At 38.6% G+C, this 25,755-nt stretch overlaps 1 protein-coding gene across 3 annotated transcripts; it reads right to left on the bottom strand.

The window, feature by feature from the left end:
- Window positions 1-37: 37 nt before the first annotated feature.
- On the bottom strand, window positions 38-24,470 carry ankrd44 (ankyrin repeat domain 44). 3 transcript variants are annotated; one of them, XM_087803879.1, is made up of 28 exons: window positions 24,093-24,470; window positions 17,887-17,970; window positions 16,267-16,345; window positions 15,671-15,741; window positions 13,041-13,241; window positions 12,168-12,255; window positions 11,828-11,970; window positions 11,542-11,754; window positions 11,085-11,163; window positions 10,076-10,190; window positions 9,904-9,986; window positions 8,703-8,811; window positions 8,416-8,484; window positions 7,412-7,552; window positions 7,243-7,308; window positions 6,964-7,075; window positions 6,818-6,889; window positions 6,543-6,744; window positions 5,704-5,791; window positions 5,515-5,632; window positions 5,211-5,433; window positions 5,056-5,143; window positions 3,927-4,010; window positions 3,721-3,866; window positions 3,568-3,650; window positions 3,418-3,500; window positions 2,394-2,485; window positions 38-1,794 (listed from the first exon to the last, which is right to left on the bottom strand). In XM_087803879.1, exons 1-28 carry the CDS (start codon window positions 24,117-24,119, stop codon window positions 1,535-1,537), a joined length of 3,219 nt encoding a protein of 1,072 aa, XP_087660005.1. In that variant the 5' UTR covers window positions 24,120-24,470; the 3' UTR covers window positions 38-1,534. The 3 variants fall into 3 exon arrangements, with proteins under 3 accessions (XP_087660005.1, XP_087660006.1, XP_087660007.1); XM_087803880.1 differs by having other exon boundaries at window positions 8,703-8,766; XM_087803881.1 differs by having other exon boundaries at window positions 1,526-1,697.
- Window positions 24,471-25,755: the final 1,285 nt, after the last annotated feature.

The raw sequence follows: 25,755 nt of genomic DNA, 5'->3' as shown, positions 1-25,755 counted from the left end.
TGCTTTTATTTTAAAAAGAAATTTAGTGACAACAAGGAAGTTGAAATGTTGTTTTTTTTAATCATCGTACAGTTTGTATAAAACAAAGACGGAGCGCCCCCTACGTACTGCATCAGGAACTGCTAGGGGAAAAGAAAAAAAACGCACTTTGGCGATTGTCAGATCCCGTGAAGCTCGTCAATAATACTGGCTCGTCATCATCATCAGGCAGCTTTTAATTTAAAATAAACTCATTATTTTCATCCAGATTCTTGTTCGACAGTTTACATCAAAGATCAGTACCAAATGTAACGCACGCACACACACACACCTGGAATCAGCAACAGACTTAAATAAAAAAGCATGTAAAACCAAAGAGACGTGAGCATGTCGTCACAATATCAGACGGAAGTTCGGAACAAAAAAAACCAAAAATAATCCGATTTTAAAAAGAAATATTTGATAAGAATAGTTTGACAAATTGGTTGAGTTTCCACCAGGGGGCGCACTGGTGCAAGAGGAAAGGTGTGGCTACGAACCAATGACCCCCACGAAGAGGAACTCGAGCGGATCCGTCGTCGCACGCGAACACGACTCAAAGTAAAAACCCGACAAACATCAAGGCACTGGACACGTCTCGGAACAATGGCACGTAGCTGGTAGACACGGAGGTCAAAGGTCGTTGAGTTACTGATCGTTGCTGTACCTTCTTGTTAACACGGCGGCCATTTTGACAAAAAAAACCCTGATACAATACAAGTGACAGATTAATAGAACCCTGTTTTTTTTTTCATCACCACGGCAACAATATGGTGGTAAAAAAACATTTGTGCTTCAGTTGAACTCCTTCAAACACAGACTCGTCGATGAGTTGCGGGTTCGATTCCGCCTCCGAAAAACAACAAGTGTATCATCTTGTGAGACCGGTGTTGGTTTGTGGTTCTGTGGCCTTGACATGGACTTGAATAGACGACCGACACCTCAGGTTATGAGTGATTCCTCATAGGAGGGTTTCTGCAGCGCCCCCTGCTGGATCCTCACGATATCAACACTTGGGTTTTTTTAGTCGCCAACGTGGATACGATGAGCTGCGAATTTCTCCGATTTAAATGAAAGATCCAACAAAAAGATTCCTGCTTGAAATGTATTTTTTGGCTCAAGGGGTAGTTTTCCAAGGTCGTCACCAGAAGAAGGTTCAGGGTCACCTTTTAGTTTTTCTTCTTAAGGGAAATATATAAAGTTAAAAATGGCTTTTTTTTGTGTGTGTGTTCGTTTCTGAGACTCGCCGTCGCAGACAAAAGTACTGAGGTCGTTTTGGATTCAAGCACCCGTGACTCAAAACATGCGACACCATCCGTGACCCCGGATCTCCATCCTCCTCCTGGAAGGTCGTGCAGAGGTCAGCGCTCCGTTCGGTGGGAACAAACAAAAGAAGCGTGAGGGCGGGGGAGGGGAGTGAGGTTCGACTGGATCTGTACAAGTTTCCTGAAAGTTTTCCCCGGAATATTCCCGGGTCAGCGAGTCAAAACCTCGGAGCGCGTTTCGCTCGCAGGCGTCAGAAAGTTTCCGAGTCCTCCGAGTCGTTCTCCGTGGTTCCCTCGCTCGAGGGTCCCGAGGGGTTTCTGGGGCTGCGGGGCCCCCGGGGGCCGGCGGTCTGGCTCTTACCCACCTTGTGCGGGAGCTGCCTCAGGAGGGAACCTGGAGAGGGCGCTCCGGAGCTGCAAGGGGAGCAGAAAGGCATCATGGTAGCCAGAATGAGAGCCAGACAATCGGCCACTTCTCTGCTGGGGGCACAAGCCAGAGCGGGGGTCAGACCTGGGGGAGAGAGAGAGAGGGAGGGAGAGAGAGAAAGGGGGCGTGGCCAGACAAGGACGAAGCAGGGGAAGCGAAGGCAGAAGACAAAGAAGGGATGAAGCAGCCAGTCAGTTCAGCCAGCAGACGCAGTAATCAAACTCAGACACAGGGGGGCGACATTGAGCTGAACGAACAAGGCAGCAGCTTCTATTTAGAAGAGAATTAAATCCAAACCCTCGTTTAACAAGCTTATAGTTGAGACTCATGTTATTTTCATGCATTTATCTTATATTTGGAGCGGTTTAATTCATCTAAGCTTTTATTTAGTGAAAATTCAAACGTTTTTCTACTCACATTTACACAGAATGAAAAGGTAAAATATTGCATTTTTTAATTTAATTCACTATATTACATTTTTCATGCTTTTTTTTTGTATAACTGCTCATAAAGAGCAGTTCAATAAAATTCCAACTATTTTAAATTCTTTATCTTTTAAAAGTGTTGGTTTTTCGAAGGATTTGAGACACAAATCAGCAGGAAAAAAAAATCAAATCAACATTAAAGTTAAAAACTTCATGCTGCGGACGACCGTCGTCAAACTCGGGTCGTGGCGCTCGTACCGTTCTCGTCCACCGTCTGGATGTTGGCTCCTCGCGACAGCAGCTCCTGGACCGCCTGCTTGAGTCCACTACGGGCCGCCAGGTGTAGAGGACTGCAGGTGAGAATATATAGAGTCACTTGAATATCGGGATAGTTTTTTATAGATGCCACGTCGTTTTCAATCGCACGGTTTCGATAAAGGAAGCTGATGACTGAGGACGAGAGGATACAGTCATCCAGACTCCAGCAGCTTTTAAAGCTGATGTTTGGACATATTTTGGTTTGAAAACAAATGAAAGCAGTTACGACTTTGTCAAGAGTCATGTGGTCTGTAAATACTACAACACCAGAGTCAAGTACTCGACAATACTACACATATATTCTTGTTACTACAGTATCACAAGACCAGAGTCAAGTACTCGACAATACTACACATATATTCTTGTTACTACAGTATCACAACACCAAAGTCAAGTACTCAACAATACTACACATATATCCTCGTTACTACAGTATCACAAGACCAGAGTCAAGTACTCGACAATACTACACATATATTCTTGTTACTACAGTATCACAACACCAAAGTCAAGTACTCAACAATACTACACATATATCCTTGTTACTACAGTATCACAACACCAGAGTCAAGTACTCGACAATACTACACATATATTCTTGTTACTACAGTATCACAACACCAAAGTCAAGTACTCAACAATACTACACATATATTCTTGTTACTACAGTATCACAACACCAGAGTCAAGTACTCAACAATACTACACATATATTCTTGTTACTACAGTATCACAACACCAAAGTCAAGTACTCAACAATACTACACATATATTCTTGTTACTACAGTATCACAACACCAAAGTCAAGTACTCAACAATACTACACATATATCCTTGTTACTACAGTATCACAACACCAGAGTCAAGTACTCAACAATACTACACATATATCCTTGTTACTACAGTATCACAACACCAGTCAAGTATTCTACAATACTACACATATATTCTTGTGTATTCTTACGTTTGCAGTGCTGCGTTCGTGGCGTTGACGTGCTCCTGGCCCGACAGCTTCTCCAGAATCAACAACACACAATCCTCCTTCCCCTGTCGGGACATTGGATAAACACACCCGTCAATCATGAAAACTGATCAAAAACAGGCGATCACTCACATTTTTACAGGCCAAGTGCAGCGCCGTGTTCCCGTCTCTGTCGGCCAGACTGAGGTTCTGTCCGGCGCTGGTCAGTAGCAACTCTGCGTGAAATGATTTCGGGAGAATGTATTAGACGATAAAAATCGAGGTTTTATTCTTCAGCTGAAGTACCGAGAGCTCCGACGCGTCCTTTCTCCGCCGCCATCATCAGTGCGGTTCGCCCCGACTGGTCCACCGCGTCCACAGGTGCATCATGGGAGACGAGCAGCTGGACGCAGTCCACGTGGCCCGAGAAGGCGGCGCCGTGTAGAGGAGTTCTGCGGGACACGAACGTTAACGCCGCCGCATACAGGTGTTCAAGAGGAGGCGGAGCTCACCGTTCTTTAGCGTCTCTGCAGCCGCTGATGTCCGAACCCATCGCCTCGAGGAGCAGCGACGCACACGGCTCGTGGTCGTTCACTCTGTAGGACGCACAACTTTTGTAGTTTACCGGATTTTTGAGCGCCATTTACCACATTTAATAGGTCGTCTTATATTACGAACAATGCGGTTCTTCCTTAAAACTCCCCCCTTGTTGCATGACTCATCTTCCTTAACTTTGTGTTATTTTGTTGTTATTTATTCCATGTTGTTACATCGCTAGTGTTGTTTTATTGTTGCTCCTCACCTTTATATTGATGTGCTTTTTTTGTGTTATCATATTTTATTTGTCACATTTTCTGTGGTCCTTGTTTTGTTCGTTTTCGTGTGTCGTCTCAATTTTTATCGTATTCTTTCTCCTGTTTAGTCGTTTTTTGTGTCGTACAAGTCATGCTTTATTTTACACATACAAACTATAATTATACCGTTTATTGCTTAGAAAAAAACAGCATTTTTGTAGTGATGACAGTTTAGAATAATATGTACGAAATAAACATTAATGTAATAATTTTCAATAAATAAGAAAATACAAGTATTGTATGTATTAAAAATTGTAATTATGAATTAATTAAATACATACAATTTAATTAAATAATAACAATGATCGGAGCAGCACTTCGTCATTATTCACGTTTAAATGTTGTTTGTAAAAAGAGCAAAAAAAGACGTTAAGTAATATTTTAACTTTATAACAAGTAATAACTAAAGGAAATGTCTTTAACCCTTGTCTTATCATAGGGTCAAGGTTACCCGGAGTCCATAAAAAAACAAATGTGTTTGTGATATCCCTTGCGCTGTCTCTGGGTCGAGGCGAACAACCTCCTCCACTGCATTACTTACTTATATGTATTCATGGAAGCCTTTGGGTCAAGGTGACCCATAGACAACACAAGGGATACCAAAAACACATTTGTTTTCGGGTCACTCTGACCCAGAGTTAACATGAGCATTAATACAAGTAGATGTTTTGAGTGGATAAAGTGTGTTTCCTGATCTAATCAGGTGTTAATGTGAGGAACAGAGTTGCCATAGTAACAGAAATATGTTCATTAGATGATCATCTATGATTATTGATTATTGACTTACACAGCGCAGTGCAGGGGGGTGAAGGGGTTTCCATCGATACAGCGACAACCTTTTTGTTCCAGCAGCACCTCCACACACCCCTCGTGACCTGCACACACACACACACACACACTTTCAAAACGACCGCCAACGACAACGTGGGCGTCTATACAGACCATAGTAGCAGGCCCAGTGCAGCGGCGTGTAGCCGTGGTGGTCTTTGAGGGGGGGCAGGGACGCCGTCTCCGAGCAGGCGATGCCCAGCAGCTCGCTCAGCCAGGAGGCGTGGCCTCTCGCCGCCGCCAGGTGGATGGCGGTGCGTCCGCGAGCGTCGCCCAGCAACACGGAAGCTTCTTGTTCCAGCAGACACTGGATGCACTCCTCCTGACCGCACAGCAGCTGCGACGCAGGACCACAAGAGAGGATTTGACGGAAGTGCTTGAGAAACGAGGACACGATCCAGGCGACGCTCCGACTCACTCCCAGGTGCAGCGCCGTCATCCCGTGTTTGTCGGCGACGTTGACGTTCGCTTCTCTCTCCAGCAGCAGCGACACGCCGTCCACGTGACCTCCGGCCACAGCCAACATCAGCGGAGTCCTGGACGAGAAGAAGGACTTTTTTTTTTATATCCGTCACTATTAATATTTGTTTTATAAAGAATAACTCACTGTCCCCGCGAATCAGACGTGTCCACCAGGTCTGCACTTTCTGTGTCGTCCAGCAGGAGGCGCACACATGTCGTGTGACCGTTCATCACTGCAGGAAAAAAACAGATTTAGTTCAAATGAGTGACAGTTAATACTTTTTAATGGTGAACGTAGTTCAGGTTATAAAATGTTAACACATTCATAAGGAAGTATTTGAGTGTCATCAGAATAATGAAGGTTACAATTAACACAATGTTAAATATTTTTATTTTTTTATATTGAAATGATGCATTTTAACCTCTTTTTTTTAATATCTCAATTTAATATTTTGAATATTTGAACGTTTTTATTTAATTTGTTTTATTATAAATGAATAAATATAATCTAAAATATACAAAATAAAGTTATTATTTTAAACAGTTTAATATTCAAATTCAAGATAAATGTTCCAGCCTTTTAGTTTAATATATAAAAATGTTGGCTAATAATGCTATTATTGTTTTTGCCATTCCATTGAATTTAAAAAGCTACTGGAAAACACATTCTTGATTAATTGGAAAAAGAATATATAAGCATGTTTAAATGCATTAATTTTGACTTTACATTTAATTTAAATAAAAGCAAAACCAATCTTTCAAAATGATTCAATCAATTATTTAAAGAAACAACAATTTCATTGCAAAAATTAAAAGTTTTTTACATTTTCAATGTTAAAATTCTACTATTCAATATCCGAATATACTTTCATAGTTTGCTTAAAATGATTGACAGATGAGGGACAATACTTTTTAATGGTATAACCCAAGTTAAGAAAACCTAAAAGTCATATAAATTTAACAAAAATCAGACAGAAACTGCACCTGCGAGGTGAACCGGGTTCCGATTGTACTGGTGGTCGGTGGTGCGCGGCGACGCCCCCTGGCTGAGGAGAGTGTGAACGCAGTCGCTGTGACCACGGAGGGCGGCGAGGGCCAGCGGGGTCCGGCCTGCCTCGTCCCTCTGGTCCACCTCCCTCTCGCCCTGCAGCAAGACCTCCAGAGCCTGAGCGTGACCGTGGTACGCCTGCGGACAAAAACCTCGCTTTTTATTCAAGTCTTTTTCGAGATTTAGCTCCATATTTAAAGGCGTGTCTTACGGCGAGGTGCAGAGGACTCCTGGCGTTCGGGGCTTCGGGGTCGCCCTGGTGACCGTCGTCCCTGTCCAGCAGCTGATGGAGAATCAAATGTCAACATAAACCTGGTGGTGTGACATTGAGTGACAGGAGTGTTCGTCTCCACTGACCAGCTCTAGACAGTGTCTGTGTCCGTAAGCGGCGGCGTAGTGGACCGGACTGTAACCCTGTTTGTCCTTCAGCGACGCCGTCGCCCCGCTTTGAAGCAAGAACTCCAAACATCTGGAGAAACAACAGGAAGTAAAAGTTACGCAACAAACCACGACATGACACATGTTAGCAAGTAGATATGGATCAGTTTTAAGCAAGAATGTCCGTTATTTATTACCGAAATATGGCCAAATTCAAACCCTTAACGTGAAACATTTGTCGTGTCATCATGGACTCACAGTGCTGCCTCTTTTTCTCTCTCGGCCTGAACCCCTTCACTGTCGGGTTCTAGTGCCACACGACGCCTGTTTCAAGAGAACGACATGAAAATGACTCCATGAACGGGTGAGTTTCTAAGACTGAAAGGTAGATGCAGAGAAAAGGATTTTAGGGCAACTCGAGACTCACCGTCGGTCCAGGTCTGAGGCGGCAGCATAGTGCAAAGCAGAGCGCCCCCACTGGTCGGTGGCGTTGATGGCAGTACCACAAGCTACCAACGTCTCCAGACACGGGTAGTGACGACTGGCTGCTGCGTAGTGCAGCGGAGTCCTGGCATGAAACGAATGAATCCATGTTAATAATTCATCTGGGGCTGTAAATGAAACACTTAACACTATACTTTAAGATAAAATATAGGTCATATATATGTCTATAAACAGAATCTAGGAAGCAGCCAAACATTGTGGCTAGTTAGCTACGATTAGCATCTTAGTTTTACTTTACTTAGTAAAGTTAGATAATTACAGCAAGTTAAAAGCGCTCTATAAATATAAATTACTTACTTACTTACTTATACATTTGCAAATAAATATTTTAATAATCAAAGTCACATTTATCCCTTCCAATACAATATTATACTATTAGAAATATATTTGTGTTAGCATTAGACTAGCTAGCATCATGGCTAACATTAGCTAGTTAAGTTTGATAGATAGAAAGATTATGTAGACATGTTTTGATGAGTTTTTGAGGACAAAAACCCAGAAATATAGTTGAGACTATTAAAGGGGCTTATATATATATATCTATATCTCTATATATAGATATAGATATATATATATATATAAATGGTTTATTGTGCTTCTTAATGTCTCAGAATCAATTAAACGGTAAAACAGGATGATCTTGTTCACTTTGGAATTCTCCTCTTTTTAAAAGTTAAATTCCAATGACTAAGAAACGTCGTCATAATTGAACCAGTCACTCCTCATTCATTTGTCTGTAATTACTTCTCTGACTTGCAAAAAAAAACAAAAGCAGGAAGAAACACACAATTGCTCTACGTGACATCGTGACTCGACATTTCATGGATACCTGAATGTACCCAGATGAGTTTAAAAAAACAAAAACCTAATACGGATTTTCTATCTAAGATTCTCTATCCAAGTGGGACTCAAGTCAGCTGAAAGTACCTTCCACAGTTATCCCTCCGGTTGTGATCTCCACCACTACTGAGCAGCAGCTTCACACACTCCACGTTACTGGCGATGAGAAAATGAACATTGTGAAAATAAAATTAGTCAAAAACAATCAGTACAACCGTCCGTTTATGCTAGTTAGCTCAGTCCAAACAAGAAAATGATCCAGCCAAGTTTCGTGAGCATCACGTCTAATTCTTAATACAACTTTTCGGTATCTCTATATTCTAAACTCCTTGAAAAGGCAGCCTTTGACACGAGACTCTGGGCGTCACCCTCACCCTCCAGCAGCAGCAGCGTGCAGACACGTCCTCCCCAGACTGTCCGGCGTGTCGATCTGGAATCCTGCAGACAGGACCGAGTCGTTACACATTAAGCTAAACCTCCGACCTGACCGGGGCATGCGTGGACGTGAGGGAGGCCGAGATGACAACGAGCCGGACGAGGAGACGGAGAAAGAGGAGAGAGAGACAAGTGTTAGATGGAAGGACGAGTCATGCGGACACGTAGATACAGTCGATACGGATGGATGAGGTCGACGGTTGCACGTTAACAAGCGGCAGTGGAAACAATGGGCCTTGTGGTTGGAAACATCCCATGAGTGACTGAGTCGGAGCATCGTGACTTGAGTTTGGCTTCAGCTGAATACTTGAAGAATTCACCTCTAGTGGCCATAAATCTGACGCTCCCACAATTCTGAGCGAGCATATGAAACTCTCTTTGTACCTTTTTTTTCTTCATTTATTTTGTGTGCAGTTATACACCCAAATGTATAAAGCGTAGGGGTGTGTACTTCCAAGAATCCTGCAATACGATACGCATCACGATACAGGGGCAATTATACAATATATCGTGATACTGTAGAACAAGTATATATTTGTAGTATTGTCGAATACTTGACTCTTGTCTTGCAGAATTCACAGCCCACATGACTCTTGACGAAGTCGTAACTGCTTTCATTGGTTTTAAAAACCGAAATATGTCCAAACATCGGCTTTAAAAGCTGCTGGAGTAGGACTGTCTCCTCTCGTCCTCAGTCATCCCTGTGATCTTGCGTGATTTTACTGTTCCTTCAGCTGCAGAGGACGTAATGTCTGCTGCCATCTAGTGCCCGGAAGTTTGATTACAACACAGAAATTAACTTGTGGCTATTTGCATGTTCATTGCAAATTAATAAAAAAAAATAAAAAAGATTTTATTTTTAACACTACATTTGAATAAAAACTATGAAATAATATATATATATATTTTAATTTGATCAATACAAAGCTGTTAAATATCAATACGCTATCGTAAAGAAAAAGAAATAGATTTTTATTTTCCTTACACCCGTAATAAAGCGTGGTCTCATCTGCATATACAGGTATATATATATATATATATATATATATATATATATATATATAGACACTACTGGCAACATCACAGGTTGACACGCATAAGTTTTCAGCCCAAGAATCAAAGCCCAGAAGTTCTTTCTACCTGAGGAAAGCAGCTTTCGGCAGCAGTCAGAATGAGCGTTCAAGGCAGCCAGGTGCAGAGGAAACATGCCGTGGACTCCTCTCCTTTAGGGCAATCGAGGAAAACAAAAAATTGAACGACCAGCTAAAAAAAAAAACCAAACATGTTATTCATTGCCGGAAAAAATCCCAACCTTGTGCAGTCGGCGCCGCTGGTGATGAGCGTGTTGATGAGGAGTTCATGGCCATAGCGGGCGGCGACGTGGAGGGGAGTGTTTCCATCTTTGTCTACGCTATCAATCTCTCCCCCTGAAACAAAACAGTCCAGCGTCCCATGATCAGACATGTTGTTTTAACACCGGGTTTTAGATTTAAAAGAGATCCATGTCTTTTTAATTTGAAGTATTATTAAGTATAAATGTTAAGTGTTGAGTTGACCTTCGCCTTCAGATTCTTACATTCATTCATAACATTCAGCCAGAAATTCCAAGATCAGAAGGTACCTTTTTAGACATTTATTTATTCTGTTGGCTCTAGTTTATCTCTAAACACACAGTGGACATGTGATGTCATATGATGTGACAAAAAAAGCCATGAAACTTAAAATGAATTTGAGGATTTTTAAACCTAATCTCACTTTGATTTTACTACACAAGCCATTTTATTAGCCACAACTGTAACTACGGTATTAAAGAATCCGTGCTGAAGTTTAAGGAAATTTAAAAAACGGTTAAAGATCGGTTAATATCTTTTGAATTGGACAGCCAATTAAATGGGTTTTATCCGTGTAATTAAAAGTGCTCATAATTTCACAACATCTAACTTATATTGTGAATAGTTTTAATTGAAATTCCAACTTGGAATAAAATGTCAGACACATGTTTATCTTAATAATAATCATTAAAAATCATTCTGTAATAACTCCTTGTTATCAACTATATTATATATTAACCTTTTAACAACCATTGAATGAACAGAACATACAATTCTTTAAAAAACACTAAATGACACAAAGAAAGAAACACAAAATATTGTTTTAAATTGTTTGCATGCTAGTGCAAAGCTCACATAGCTTTTCTAGAGTGAATATAGAAGAGTGAAAATCATACATTTTATTTATTGATATAACTCTATCTACTTCTTTTCAGCAGGTTGGTATAACCTCCACCTGTAGCCTGTAGTTTAGACAGAATCGAGCCTCACCGTTCTGGATCAGAGTTTGTGAGCGAGTGAAGCGTCCGTGAACGGCGGTCATGTGAAGAGGGCTCTTTCCATCTCGACTCTGAAACAGCAAAATAAGTTTTTTAATTAATATAATACGAACTGTTGTGTACCTTCGTTTCATGGATGATAGTTTATACATAATCATCTGCAAATTATCTACTGGTTTTAAGACACTTTTTCAGGTCGGATGGAATTCTAGGATAAGTTTTCCAGTAATTTCAAAATATCTAGAAAAGCTCAGAGATGGGGCACACCTCTGCCAAGGGTCTCGTTTGACAGAACTTTATGAAACAATGCATCCATCAAATGGCCACAATACAACTGATCCATTTTCTTTTTTAGATTCATTAAAGGATGAGTAGAAGGGGCTGATAAAGGATGTTCTCTGTAACCCTCATTACTTTATAAGCGTAGCTAAGAAGGACACAAAACCCACCTGAACGTTGACATCAGCCCCATTGTTGACCAGGAACTCGAGACACAGAGCTCCGTGTGTGGAAGTAGCAGCAAAATGCAGCGGAGTAAAGCCCTTATTGTTCGGCTGACTGACGTTGGCGCCGTAATCGATGAGTTCACTGACCACGGCGTCGCGACCGTTGAAGCAGGCTACATGCAGGGCCGTGTTCCCGAACGCGTTGGACTCGTCGATCTTCGGGGGGGAAAAGAAGAAGGAGGTTTATAATGACATAAGACGGGGAGAGGTCAGACTCCGGGGTCTTCACCTCCACAGCCAGGTTCAGCAGGTGTTTGACCACGGCGATCTGTCCACTGGAGGCCGCCGTGTGAAGAGGCGTGTAGCCTCGCTTGTCCTTGCAGCCGATCTCTGCCCCCTGACTCACCAGGAGACACACCACGTCCAGGTGACCTGAGATAAGAGTTTCAAAGGAAATAACAGAGAATCAAAATGTCGTAAAGACATGTTCCGACAGTGTCATTTTTTCCAGTAAGTCAATCACTGATTGTTCAGCTTTTTTTGTCACCACTTTTACAACAAACTTGAACCTCGGTTTTGAAAGTCAGACCTGTTTAAACCACAGCGATTGATCGACGGGTCATATTTACCCATGAAAGCGGCCCAGTGCAGCGCCCGCCCGTCCTTCTTGTCGAAGGCGTTGATGTTGGCTCCTTTCGTGAGCAGAAGATTGACCATCTGAAACAAAACAAGTAATAGTATTAATCAGGGCTGTGAAATTATTCTTCCACTAAAAGGACAAAATTGAGAAAGAAAATGCGTTGAAATTTTACATATATATATATATATATATATATATATATATAAAAACTAAGTTGGAGGAACTAATTACCCACACACACCTTAGTTATGGTACCAACTCCCATGATTCCTTTTCTACGCTAATTGGTCGCTACAATACTGTATTTGAAAACTTTTTTGCTATGTCAAAAGTGATTGATTGGCTGGGCGGCAAAGCATGATGGGAACTGTTCAGGTCACTGCTAGTAAGAAGGATGTTGAAAGCGACGGCACCTTATTTGTGATGCAAACGGGGATTGAAAATAAACTTCACGAATTTCATACACTGCAATAAACAAGGGACCTTTGCATTTAAGTTTAGTTTTTCAATAATAAAGATAGTTTTTTAATGTATTTCTAAAGAGTAGAGGCATTTATGAAAAACTATAAATGCAAAGAATAGGTGTACATAACTTTGGACTGGACTGGTGAGGAACATAAAGACAGTAACCACTTGGTTGTTAGAAAATCTACAGCTATAGGTCCTAAAGTATTTTACTGTGACCTCACGAGGGCTACATAAATACAATAAAAAGAATGACTGCACTTCTCCCAGGTATTATATAGATGCATGTTTAATCAGCAGGCAATTGTGTATTGAAGGCAGATTGACATCAGTCTTGTAGAGAGAAAGCTTAATCATCAGCTTATATATCAGCTGATATTTAACGTATGTGCAGTACCTCGGTGTGTCCGTTGAGGGCGGCGTGGTGCAGCGCCGTGCGACCGCCGCGGTCAGAGACGTTGACGCTACTCAGCAGTGGGATGATGACTTCGGCGCATCGCAGCGCGTTGTTAGCGGCGGCGACGTGGAGCGGCGTCTGCCAGTTCTTGTCTCGCGCGTTCACGTCGGCTGAGTGGCGGATCAAGACCCGGACAGCCTCCTGCAGAGAAAGCAAAACATTTTTTTTACTTTAAATTCTATTAATTAAACTAAAAAAGGGCAGAACTATCACAAGATGTCACTGAAATGAAGTGTCCCCTCAATGTATTGTATCGTGAGATCAATGTATCGTATCGTGAAATTAGCATATTGTATCATGAGATTAATGTATTGTATCGTGAGATTAATGTATTGTATCGTGAGATTAATGTATTGTATCGTGAGATTAATGTATTGTATTATGAGATTAATATATTGTATCATGAGATTAATGTATTGTATCATGAGATTAATGTATTGTATCGTGAGATTAATGTATTGTATCGTGAGATTAATGTATTGTATCGTGAGATTAATGTATTGTATCATGAGATTAATATATTGTATCATGAGATTAATGTATTGTATCGTGAGATTAATGTATTGTATCGTGAGATTAATGTATCGTATCGTGAGATTAATATATTGTATCATGAGATTAATGTCTTGTATTGTCAGATAAATGTATCGTATCATGAGATTAATGTATTGTATCGTGAGATTAATGTATTGTATCATGAGATTAATGTATTGTATCGTGAGATTAATGTATCGTATCGTGTGATTAATATATTGTATCGTGAGATTAATATATTGTATCGTGAGATTAATATATTGTATCGTGAGATAAATCTATCGTATCGTGAGATTAATATATTGTATTGTGAGATTAATATATTGTATTGTGAGATTAATATATTGTATCGTGAGATAAATCTATCGTATCGTGAGATAAATCTATCGTATCGTGAGATTAATATATTGTATCGTGAGATTAATATATTGTATCGTGAGATTAATGTATCGTATCGTGAGATTAATATATTGTATCGTCAGATAAATGTATCGTATCGTGAGATTAATATATTGTATCGTGAGATTAATGTCTTGTATCGTCAGATAAATGTATCGTATCGTGAGATTAATATATTGTATCGTGAGATTAATATATTGTATCATGAGATTAATGTATTGTATCGTGAGATAAATGTATTGTGTCGTGAGATTAATATATTGTATCGTGAGATTAATGTATTGTATCATGAGATTAATGTATTGTATCGTGAGATTAATATATTGTATTATGAGATTAATGTATTGTATCGTGAGATAAATGTATTGTATCGTGAGATAAATGTATTGTATCGTGAGATTAATATATAGTATCATGAGATTAATGTATTGTATCGTGAGATTAATATATTGTATCGTGAGATAAATGTATTGTATTGTGAGATTAATATATTGTATCATGAGATTAATGTATTGTATCGTGAGATAAATGTATTGTATCGTGAGATTAATATATTGTATCATGAGATTAATGTATTGTATCGTGAGATAAATATATTGTATCGTGAGATTAATATATTGTACCGTGAGATTAATGTATTGTATAGTGAGATTAATGTATCGTATAGTGAGATTAATATATTGTATCGTGGGATTAATGTATCGTATGGTGAGATAAATGTATCGTATCGTGAGATTAATATATTGTACCGTGAGATTAATGTATTTTATCGTAAAATAAATGTATTGTATCGTGAGATTAATATATTGTACCGTGAGATGAATGTATTGTATCGTGAGATAAATGTATCGTATCGTGAGATTAATATATTGTACCGTGAGATTAATGTATTGTATAGTGAGATAAATCTATCGTATCGTGAGATTAATATATTGTACCGTGAGATTAATGTATTGTATCGTGAGATAAATGTATCGTATCGTGAGATTAATATATTGTATCATGAGATTAATGTATTGTATAGTGAGATTAATGTATCGTATGGTGAGATAAATGTATCGTATAGTGAGATTAATATATTGTATCGTGGGATTCGTATATCGTATAGACTCATAGTGAGTATTAGTGCATCTTATAAAATAATATTTTGAGATTAGTGTTTCGTACCAAATTGTATCGTAAGGTTACCTGTTGTATAAGTCTCTACATTCCTGCTTTTTCACTGAAATACGTGTAATGTCATAAAATATTCAAGCATACAATGGTGGTGCAGTCAAGAATGTGATGTCCTTGTAGGACATCCCAGAGTCTCAGGAGGTCAAAACTAAAATGCTGATAATCAAGAGAATAATTTAAATACTTTAAATCATTTGCGGCATGTTTTCATCAAAAAAGGAATCTACCAGGCATTTTATCGTCAAGTTTACGATCACAGAATTCTCCGTTACGAAATAGGCCCATATTTGTCGGGTTTGTCAAGAGAAAATCTATTCTCTGCTCAATGTTGTGATCAATATAATATGCTGCCAGTTATAACGTCGCCCTGGGTTCTCGTGCTGACCGGCAGAGTTAAAGTGCAGCTGACAGAGTGGAAGAGACAAGCATGTGTAATATTAAAGATTGTTAGAAGAACTCACTTCGCTCCGAGACGCCACAGCACGATGGAGAGGCGTGAGCCACATGTTGTCTTTGGCGTTGACCCGAGCTCCTGCCGGAAGAAATGGTCCAATGATGAAAGTTATTCTTTTTTGCCTTGGTGTGTTTAAGTGACGCAGGGGTCACATCATGTCAACATTAAACTTGAATAATATCAGAAATAAACCTGTCAAAAGTCATTCATATTATACACTTTATTTAATTATATAATTATAAAAACATCTAATGTTTTGAGATTGTCTACCATGTCTTTTATTTCTAATGTATTCTTCTACTATTAAAGGGTTTTAGCTCGTAACATCGCATATTTTATTAATTCACATCTTGTTATTCTTATTTTTTCATTTTATTCATTTATTACTGGCTGTATTACTGGCTGTATCTCTGCTATTTGTGTTCTGAAAAGATAAATAAATTAAACAGATATCCATCAGAATGTAAAGTATAAATATATATATATATATATATATATATATATATATAAAAAACAGAAGGTCCAATTGTGTGTGTCTCAAACACATCAGTCTTTATTTTGGGATGTTAAATAGAAACAGTATGACAAAAACAACGTATTCACCAGAGAGGATGAGGAGCTCAGTGATCTCGGCATCACCCAGGAATGAAGCTGCATGAAGAGGCGTGCGCTTCTCTGAATCCTGAAGAACAAAAGAGGTTTGTTTTTCTCATTTGAAGACGTGAAAAGTTCTCTGATTTATACATAAGAGAGAAGTTCTGAAGGACCAACAGGCCCTCACTAACATGGATGTTGCATCAGTCGGAAAAAAAGTAGAACCGAAGCTCTGAAGTACTGGTTGATCAACATTCCTACCATCTCTGAGACTTCTCCTCGGGTCAAATCTAGTTCCACGCACACTAGATGTAACAAAAATGTGTTCTCAATTCCAAATCACTGAAAATGATTTACCAGGGGTTTGAGAAAATAACATGACACAGATTTATCGGTGATATTTTTTTCATGATACTGTATATATATGAATATTAGACAATATTAGGCTTTTTCCAAATCATGTTTAATTTTTATCATGTTCATTAATGTTTTAATTTTCAATTCAGTTTTTGTTTCTTGTGTCGCAATTAAACTTCCAGCCTCTGGATGGCAGCAGTCATTACATCCTCTGCAGCTAAATAATAAAACCATGACTGAGGATGAGGGGATACAGTCGACTCCAGCAGCTTTTAAAGCTGATGTTTAGTATAGAGATAAATGTTTGTCAATGGGCTTTGAATACCAGTTTCTAAGACTGAATTTTTACAGCATTAAAATTGGACATTGAATTTGAAAAACCACCAAATGTCAGATACAGTTGTTTGTATTGGCAACAAAAGACTTTTCGGTCTGTGTGACAGTATCATCGTAAGTTACCAGACTGAATTTTCAAATTCTTTTACAATGATTCACTTATTTACATTAAGATTATTTTACGATGAAGTTTTTGCACTGAATAATCTTTACATTTAATTACTTTACACACTTAATTTTACTCGAGCAATGAAAGAAGGACAGAATAGCATTGATAGAAATTAAATGTTATTTACAGTTTGATTATGATACTGTTAATAGAAAAAGTGCCAAAAATGTATATTTAAATTCTGATGACATACATTTACTTCCATAATTTTGGACATATTTTGATTTCAAAACAAATTAAAGCAGTTACGACTTCGTCAAGAGTCCTGTGGTCTGTAAATTCTGCAACACCAGAGTCAAGTACTCCACAATACTACAAATATATCCTTGTTCCTACAGTATCACAACATACCGTATCGTTGTCCCTGTATCGTGTTACGTATCGTAGGATTCTTGCCAGAACAAACCCCTAGAGGTCACTAGCGGCAACAAGTTTCCACGTAAATCATCAAGAGACTGAAAGTGGACGACCTGCATGTCATCATTCCACACATTTATTAAAAAAAAGAAGGGAGTTTTTTTTAAGTGACGCCTCGGTCAGTCAAAGTCAACCGAGCTCTGACGACGGCACAGACAAACATGAAGGACGGTCTCACAGAAACATGTGTCGAGCACATGCACTGATGTCAACGAACACAAGCTGAACTCTGGCTTCTCCAGGATCAGTCTCGGGAGCGAGAGAAAACAGGAAGTGCGGTTAAGATAATAACGAAGAGGTGGAGGAGGGTCATTCTCCCCCCATCTATATTAAATCCATCAAGTCCTCACCAGAGCGTTGATGTCTTCGGACTTGTAGATGAGCATCCGGATCTCCTCGGGGTCTCCGCTGAAGATGGCCTGGATGAGCGGAGGCTGCGGAGACACGAGCACAAACTTCATCACCGGGTATGTTTTGGATTATTGCACAGGAAGTCCGATCCTTCCCACGGTGGAATCTCAGCGGCTGCTCGACCTCGGACTGTTTACAACGAGTGGAGTGGGCGAGATGTTTGTGGTGGGAAATCAAACACAAACAATGGACGGTTAATGTTGTCGAGGATTCACTCAAAACACCTGGAAATTAAAAGTACATCTTTTACGAAGAAAGTCGTTGAATGAAGGTCGTGCATGAACTTGTTTCCACAACCTGTATTAAAATTCTATGTAAATACAGGCTCCACACACACACACACACACACACACACACACACACACACACACACACACACACACACACACACACACACACACACACACACACACACACACACACACACACACACACACACACACACACACACACACACACACACACACACACACACACACACACACACACACACACACACACACACACACACGGCCTGGTGTTTGTCTACATCTACATCTACATCACTTTCCTACTACAACTTTCTCTTGGCAACTTTTTTTTCACGATGGATCACTTTTCAGACCCATAATCCCCGATTATCTGTTTTGATTTTACGGGTTTCTCCGGCTCCTTTTAACACTAAATCAGATTCTATTTCAACACTTATAAATATATTCCATCCTTGTTAAAATGTAATCCCTCCCAACCACAAAACCCCTCACTCTGCACTTTTTGGTGCCTCATATTAGCGTTCAGAGCTGGAATCTGGGTCTCTATTAATCTCAGATTTCCAGCTGCCAACATCTGCAGCGATGGTATACACGGGCGTAGATCCATCAGTAATATTAGGATTTCGAAAATTTGATATTATAAGTTGTTGTTTTTTTTATTTATAAATGTTATTTGATTTAAGTTTGTATTTTCTTGTACATGTTTTTGCAACATTAGCATCAACGAGGGAAAAAAGATTATATTTAAAGCTTTTTTTTTTAATATATAATATTGTATTTTACTGCATTTATTGTGTTTTTATGGTAACATCTCAATGCTATTAGAATATTGGATTTAACATTTCAAATGTTTAACTTTATTGTCTAACTTTTCTTTTAATTTAAAGTTTTGTTTGTTTTATTAAAGCATTGTAATGTGTATTCATTTTTAGTCGTTTTAATAGTTCAATTAAAATATTAGAATATTTTCAAAATGTTTTTTTGTGTACGTTTTAATTATAATAGTTAGAATATACACTTTTTAAAATGTTGGTTTAATAGTGCCACTAGACAATATCATTATCATTTCAAAAAAAGGTTTACAATTTAAAAATTTGAAAAAAGAAATTCAAACATGATAGACTTCCATTGTTTCAAATCCGATTTGACATCGGTTTATTTTAAGAATTTAACACCACATTGAATTACAGAAACACCATCTGAAGTGATGTTAAATGAGAGCATAAGGCATCCTATACTTCCTGTGCATCTCTTCGACCTCCTTCCTCACTTCCTGTTGTGCAGCATCACATTCGAGAAGAACAACCGCAATAGTGTTTCACTTCTGTTTTTGAATCACTACCCTCCGTCGCTTCCTCATCACACTTCAGTCTCCTTGACAGCCAAAAAAAACATTTAATTTCCTCATCTCTACATGGTTTGTTAAATAAACTAGTGTCACAGGAACAAACTTATTTTAAAATGTTCTCCAGTTTGACTCTGCAGCGAGAATTCTGAGCCGCTCTAGTAGAAGAACTCACATTTCCCTGATCCTTAAAACTCTTCAGTGGCTTCAAGTTTCTTTCAGGATCAGTTTTTTAAATTCTGGTTCTTACTTTCAGATCTATTCATAGTCAGGCGTCTCCTTACATCAGCCTTACACCTGAGGCTCTCTACAAATAACTAAATGACTTGTATTCATTTATTTGTGAAATTACTTTTGTCAAGTTGGAATTTTCTTTCTAACTTTATAATATAAAAAGAGGAATCACCCGTTTCTGTTAGTATGATTAGACCCAAGATCACCTGCAACACATTTAAACAAGTTTTCTGCCTCATTAATGTTAGTCATAAACATGTTATTGATAAATTGCAACAATTCACTTTACAAATTTATTTTGATCTTATTTTTGTGTCGAGTCTCTTTTCACTCTCCTTGTACGCATCTAAATATGTTTTATATTATATGTGTGGCCTTAAAAATGGTGAAAGCAATACCGTTTTTTCTAAAATAAAAAAAATAAAAAAAAGCATCAAGTATTACGCCCTGAACTGTAAGTCATCCATTTCCTTATCGACTGTACAAATTCACCAGCGCACATTTTCATTTTAGACACCTTATAAGGTAACGTTATATTAGCCATACACATACACTGTACCTAGTGTTATTATCTTTTTTTTTTCTAGTATATATTCTAACCAGAGGGCTAATATAGTTTAAAAATACAATTGGAATGAATTGTAACAAACAAATGACACATTTGAAAATATTAAGAATACTTTACAATAACCGTTACACCCTGTAAAACCTTCCCAAATGAAGACACAATCACAGTACGGGCAGCATTTGTTGTCCATCTTGAATTGTTGGGGTAAGTCTTCATTCATTTATGAGCGTCATCTACTCCAATAGTAATGTTTAAAAGTACACAATTAATCAACTACAGAGTTGTATCTAAGTTCCACCTCTTGTGTTAAAGTAGAGCAGCAGAGAAAAGTGTCCCTTTAAAGCAGCAAAACTACATGGAGGCATATGGTCCATTTTGTCTTAATTATCAATGCACACACACACACACACACACACATTTCTGCAAGCTTGCACTTTTAGCACCGAGGAGCACTCTTTCCACAGATAACCACAGAGATTTAAGGGAGCAACTGAAAATGATGTAAAACATGAACAAAAATAGAACGACAGATGAATCATGGCAGCCGTGTGTTTCCAAACGTTCTCCGACCGCGAGGACGACCAGACATTAGTAGATCTTTACATTACATTACGACATGCGTGTTGTCGTCAGATCTGTGTCAAGAATGATGGAGGCTTCAGGGGAAGATGTATCAGCTCAAGTCTTTCGTCTGAAGGACAGAGAAAATCCTTGTCAATCCCACCCCCCCTGAGGGTCGGCACGAAAAATTCCAGGCGTGGTATTAGCACTGGCACAGCTGCGGGCGCCCCGAAGGGGGCGGAGCCTGAGCACCACCAGTTGGTCTGGTTATCAGTTGGTGCAGGGTTTCTATACTTCACACACGTTTGTACGGGTGTGTGTGTGAAGACCGGGATCAGCGCGATGATCTCAAAGGGGAAGATCAAACCCGACTGGACTATAATTGGACGCTCATTTGCGTATTCTTGAAACGCGGTCCTGTCAAAGGTTGTGACATCAAATACATCCGTGCAGCTGATGCTCCTGCGTCCATTGATCCGGCAGGAACTTTGAACTGAACGCGATTAATATATTTAAAATCATCTCTGCTCACAGATTAAATTAAATAAATAAAAATATGTACTTTATTCCATTTATTTACCTCGTTTTATTTCTCTGTCTCAATTTATAGGTAAGTAAGTAAGTAATTTTGATTTATTTATTTATTTATTTCCAGACCAGGGTCACAAAGCGCTTAAACAACCAGAACAATATTCAATAAAGTATATACTTTAAAGGTCAAGATAAAACTGATAACACAACAGGAGTTCCAGAAAATCAAGGAAAAGCCTGAACAAATTTTAAAAAAAAGGTGATTAAAAAAAGCTTTTATCTTTTTAATAAGCATGTTTTGTTAAACATCAATTAATAGAAACTAAACAATAACAAATATTAAAACTTTATAAGTAACAATTATTGCTTCAAAACTATTTAAAATGTCTTTATTTATATGTATATTACACACAAAGATACATACACAGATAAAAATACACATAAACATACATTCTGATCTAATTATTATTTTGGTTTTAAACTGTAATATCCAGCTTTCATCTCTTCCTGAATACTTCCATCTTCAGATAACTTTTGTTTTCATTCCATGCAGGAGCTACATTCAGTCACAGGCCGACCTGCCGTAAATACACTTCCCATAGCATAAACAGCTCGTCCTGTTTTACTCTGAAAAAGAAAGTATTTATTTCTCCAGAGAGCCCTGAGGCACAACTGCTGCCCCTCAGGACCCACCACTGGTAAGCATTTTACACAAGTATGTGAAAACACGTGCAAGTCATGTGTTAAAACATCACTTTTTGATTCTCAAAATGACTCAAGAGAAAGTCACACACATTTTCTGTGTCTCGCTTGTGTTCAGCCCAAACAGAGTCTATTTATATATACACTTTATGCTTCGCTCTCTATGTATTTTTAGGTTAATATACGATAACAACCCGCTGAACACAAGAATACATCCCTTCTTTTTTAAATTATGAAACAACAGCAAATGACACAATATTATATGAGAAATATGGAAAATGACAAGAGAAAAGTCACAAACTAATACGCAAATCTAAATATTAAATACTAAATCCATTTTGACGTTGTGGCTTTAGCTTGTTTTAGTTATTTCACTGCTGCCTTTGGCGACTTAGTGTTTTCGGTGTTTTTATGTCAGTAGGTGATTTGTCATGGACACGAAAACATAGTTTATCAAGTGATCAGCACATGATGACAAAGACTCGTCACCACAGACCAACATCTCTGTGGAGGTTCCAGTTATCAGACATAATCAGCATGTTGACCGAAAATAACAGGAAGTCCCGCAGTCTACGTACAAACACACATGCACACACGTGCACACACACACACACGCACACACCTACTTCTTTGACTTTTTCCACTAGCGACAGATGTAATCGCGGATGAAGACGCTCTCACGGTTTACAAAATATTCACCCTGGCATGATATTTATATTTTAAAATGTGCATTTAATACTTAATGGACTATTACTTTTTAATCTGATTAAATTACATTTCCTGAGGGGCTTAGTGTACTTTTGTAAGGAGAGCTAAGAGACTAAATAAGATGGAAAAACTTCAGAAAAAAAACAAAAGGAAGTATGAAAAAAAGATAAGAAAAGATCAAAATAAAAATAAACCTTTATATGCCAATAAAACTATTTTTAAACCTTACGAAAATAAGATATGACAGAAAAAAAATCTTCTATTTTTTCTAAATATGATGTCAATATTTACTCACAATATTTTTGAGGGAAATAAATATTCTTAAAAAAAGGAACTTAACACATTTATATTTAGAGTTAATACAGGGATTCTACAGCTTAAGTTAATTTAAGACACTTTAATATAACAGGAAATTAAAACTAAGACCGACTCAACAATCAATTAAAAAGTAAAAATAATAAGAGATTAATTACAAAGGTTTTTCAGTCAAATGTAACCAAAAGAGTATTTATTAATACATTTTTTTAAATGTTTTTTTATATTTTGAAGGTCTATCTTGAATCCAATCGTGCCGAAAGGTGTGTAATTTTTTATACCAAACGACATAAAATCTTCCGCATCGTGTGTTTCCATTTTTAGACTTCTGAAAATGTGTTTTAATACATTTTAATGCCAACAAAAACCCTGTTTATAGACATCAATTAAATGTCTTTTAAGAGTTTTTAAGCATCAACAGGAAACCTGTTATACAATAATAAATCAAATTGTTAGCTGTAACAAACATTAACCCTACGTTTTATTCCATCCTGATTCTGGTCACATAAATAGATTTATAGTTAAATATCTGGTTCAGACAGTAGTGTGGGAGCTCTGACGTCCACTTGAGACTCGGAGTAGAGCTTTTTTAAAACTCAACATTCAGGTCATGGACTGTAGTAGTGAGTAAACCGTGACTAAATATACGATAATATGAATAATTCATTTGTATTTTTCCTCCACAGAAGAAGGTTTGTAGGCTCTAGTCTGGGAGAGAAACAAATAAAGTATGCATGATGATGATGGACTAGAACTAGAATGAAGATGTTTGTGTTTAAAAACACAAGTTTAGATGATAAAAAGGAGTTAAAAGAGTCGATAAGTGTGATTCTCACCACGAGTATCTCTCAGGTTTAAAGCACGAGTGACTAGGAAGACATTAAAGTGATGTTTTTGTGATGCTAAGCTAGCAGCAGCTAGCATCTCTACCTGCTCGGCCAGCTTGAGCACCGCCATCCCTGGTCCGCCTCGTTCCCGCCGACGGTGCACCAGCTCCGGGGGCGGGGGGGTGGCGACGCTACCGGCCCCGCGCCTCCTCTCCGGTTCCCTCCTCAGGCGGCAGCAGGGCCGACGGGCGATGGATGTCGGAGGCCGGGGCGAGCAGGAGCAGCAGCCCGGCGTCGCCGACGCTTACCGAGCGGGGAAGGCTGGAGCCGCCGGTGTCAACGATCCACATCTGCGGCGAGGAAGGAGGAAGAAAGAGCGAGTCTCCGGGACCAGCGGCGGCGGAGCAGGGAAGCTCCTCTCCGGGCGTGCAGAGCCACAAACCTCCCCCGAGAGAGGCAGCCAGACTGAACTCAGCTGAACCAGAATCTGCACAGGAAGTCGGTGTCTCTCCTCCTCTGGTGCACGAGCCCTCAGCATCAACGTGCAGCTGCGGTCTTGCGCCCCCTACTGGCTAACCTTCGCTACAAAAAAACCCAAACTCAATATCTATATACTATTTAAAAAAAAAACTATAATATATTTACACCCGAATTATTTTTGGAAGTGATGCTAGAGACCCATTAATAATGTAATAATAAATAAAATACAAAATAACTATCGATATTTTAATTAAAATGAACAATAACTGGACATTGATTTTTTTCTCTTTATTTTATTTGCGAAATTGTCTTGAGTTGTATATACTATATATTTTAAAGTGTATATTATTCATAAAAAATTAATGTTTTGTACGCTTTCATCTAGATTGAAGCAAAGAAAATGCATACATAGAGTAAAAAGGAAGCATTAACATTTTAAATAATCAATCAAAAATCAGAATCAGAAACTTTTAATGTTGTAAACACAACATTTTCTTTGTGGTGTCAGTACAGAATAAAAAAATTAAATAGGATAACACACTAAATAAGCGATAGAAAACAGAACCAATCACCAAGGCATCCATTCCAAAATAAAATAAATAAAGATGAACAATATGTCCCTCGTATTAAACGCCTCAGTTACATTTTTAGCTTCTCCAAAACATTTTTGCTGACTTTTTAAAGCATATTATTGAGATTTTTAATTGTGTATCAGAAATAAGAAATTAATAAATGATCACCTGCATGTATGCGCTTGTAATCTTATTTAAACTGATGACGATGGCCACACAGATAAGATCTTCCTCCGCAGATAAACAATCCCAGATCCAAGTCTTCATCTGCAGGGTGAATGTGGGTCACAGCACATGGGCCACGGCTGTGGTGAGCTGAAGTCAGTCAATGAAACAGAAGAGTGGGGGAGGTTTTTCTTGCGTGGCGTTCAAGGCACCCAGGCATGTAGAAAGGGGGTCTCACGTTGGTCACATTGTCTCAAAGAGAGGGATAGTTGAAGACAAAGAAGGTTGAAGACAAGTGGAAGACGAGAGAAAGTTTTAAAGCTCTCGTTTGAGTCTCTGATGGATGAAACTAGAGATGAGATGCATGGAAGATGAAGTGAGTTTGGGTAGTTAATCACAGATAACTCAGGAAAGATTGTAGCTGTTGAGAATTATTTACTTGTATAGATATTTGATGTAATGAGCTGTCCAGCAGATGTTTAGTTTTAATTAATCTCACAGGCTGAAATAGAATAGGATCACAGTATTGTGATTATATATATTTTTTTA

The sequence above is a fragment of the Callionymus lyra genome, chromosome 12 (assembly GCF_982586985.1).
Source record: "Callionymus lyra chromosome 12, fCalLyr1.hap1.1, whole genome shotgun sequence".
Taxonomy (NCBI): domain Eukaryota; kingdom Metazoa; phylum Chordata; class Actinopteri; order Syngnathiformes; family Callionymidae; genus Callionymus; species Callionymus lyra.
This window is presented reverse-complemented; position numbering and strand designations above follow the sequence as displayed.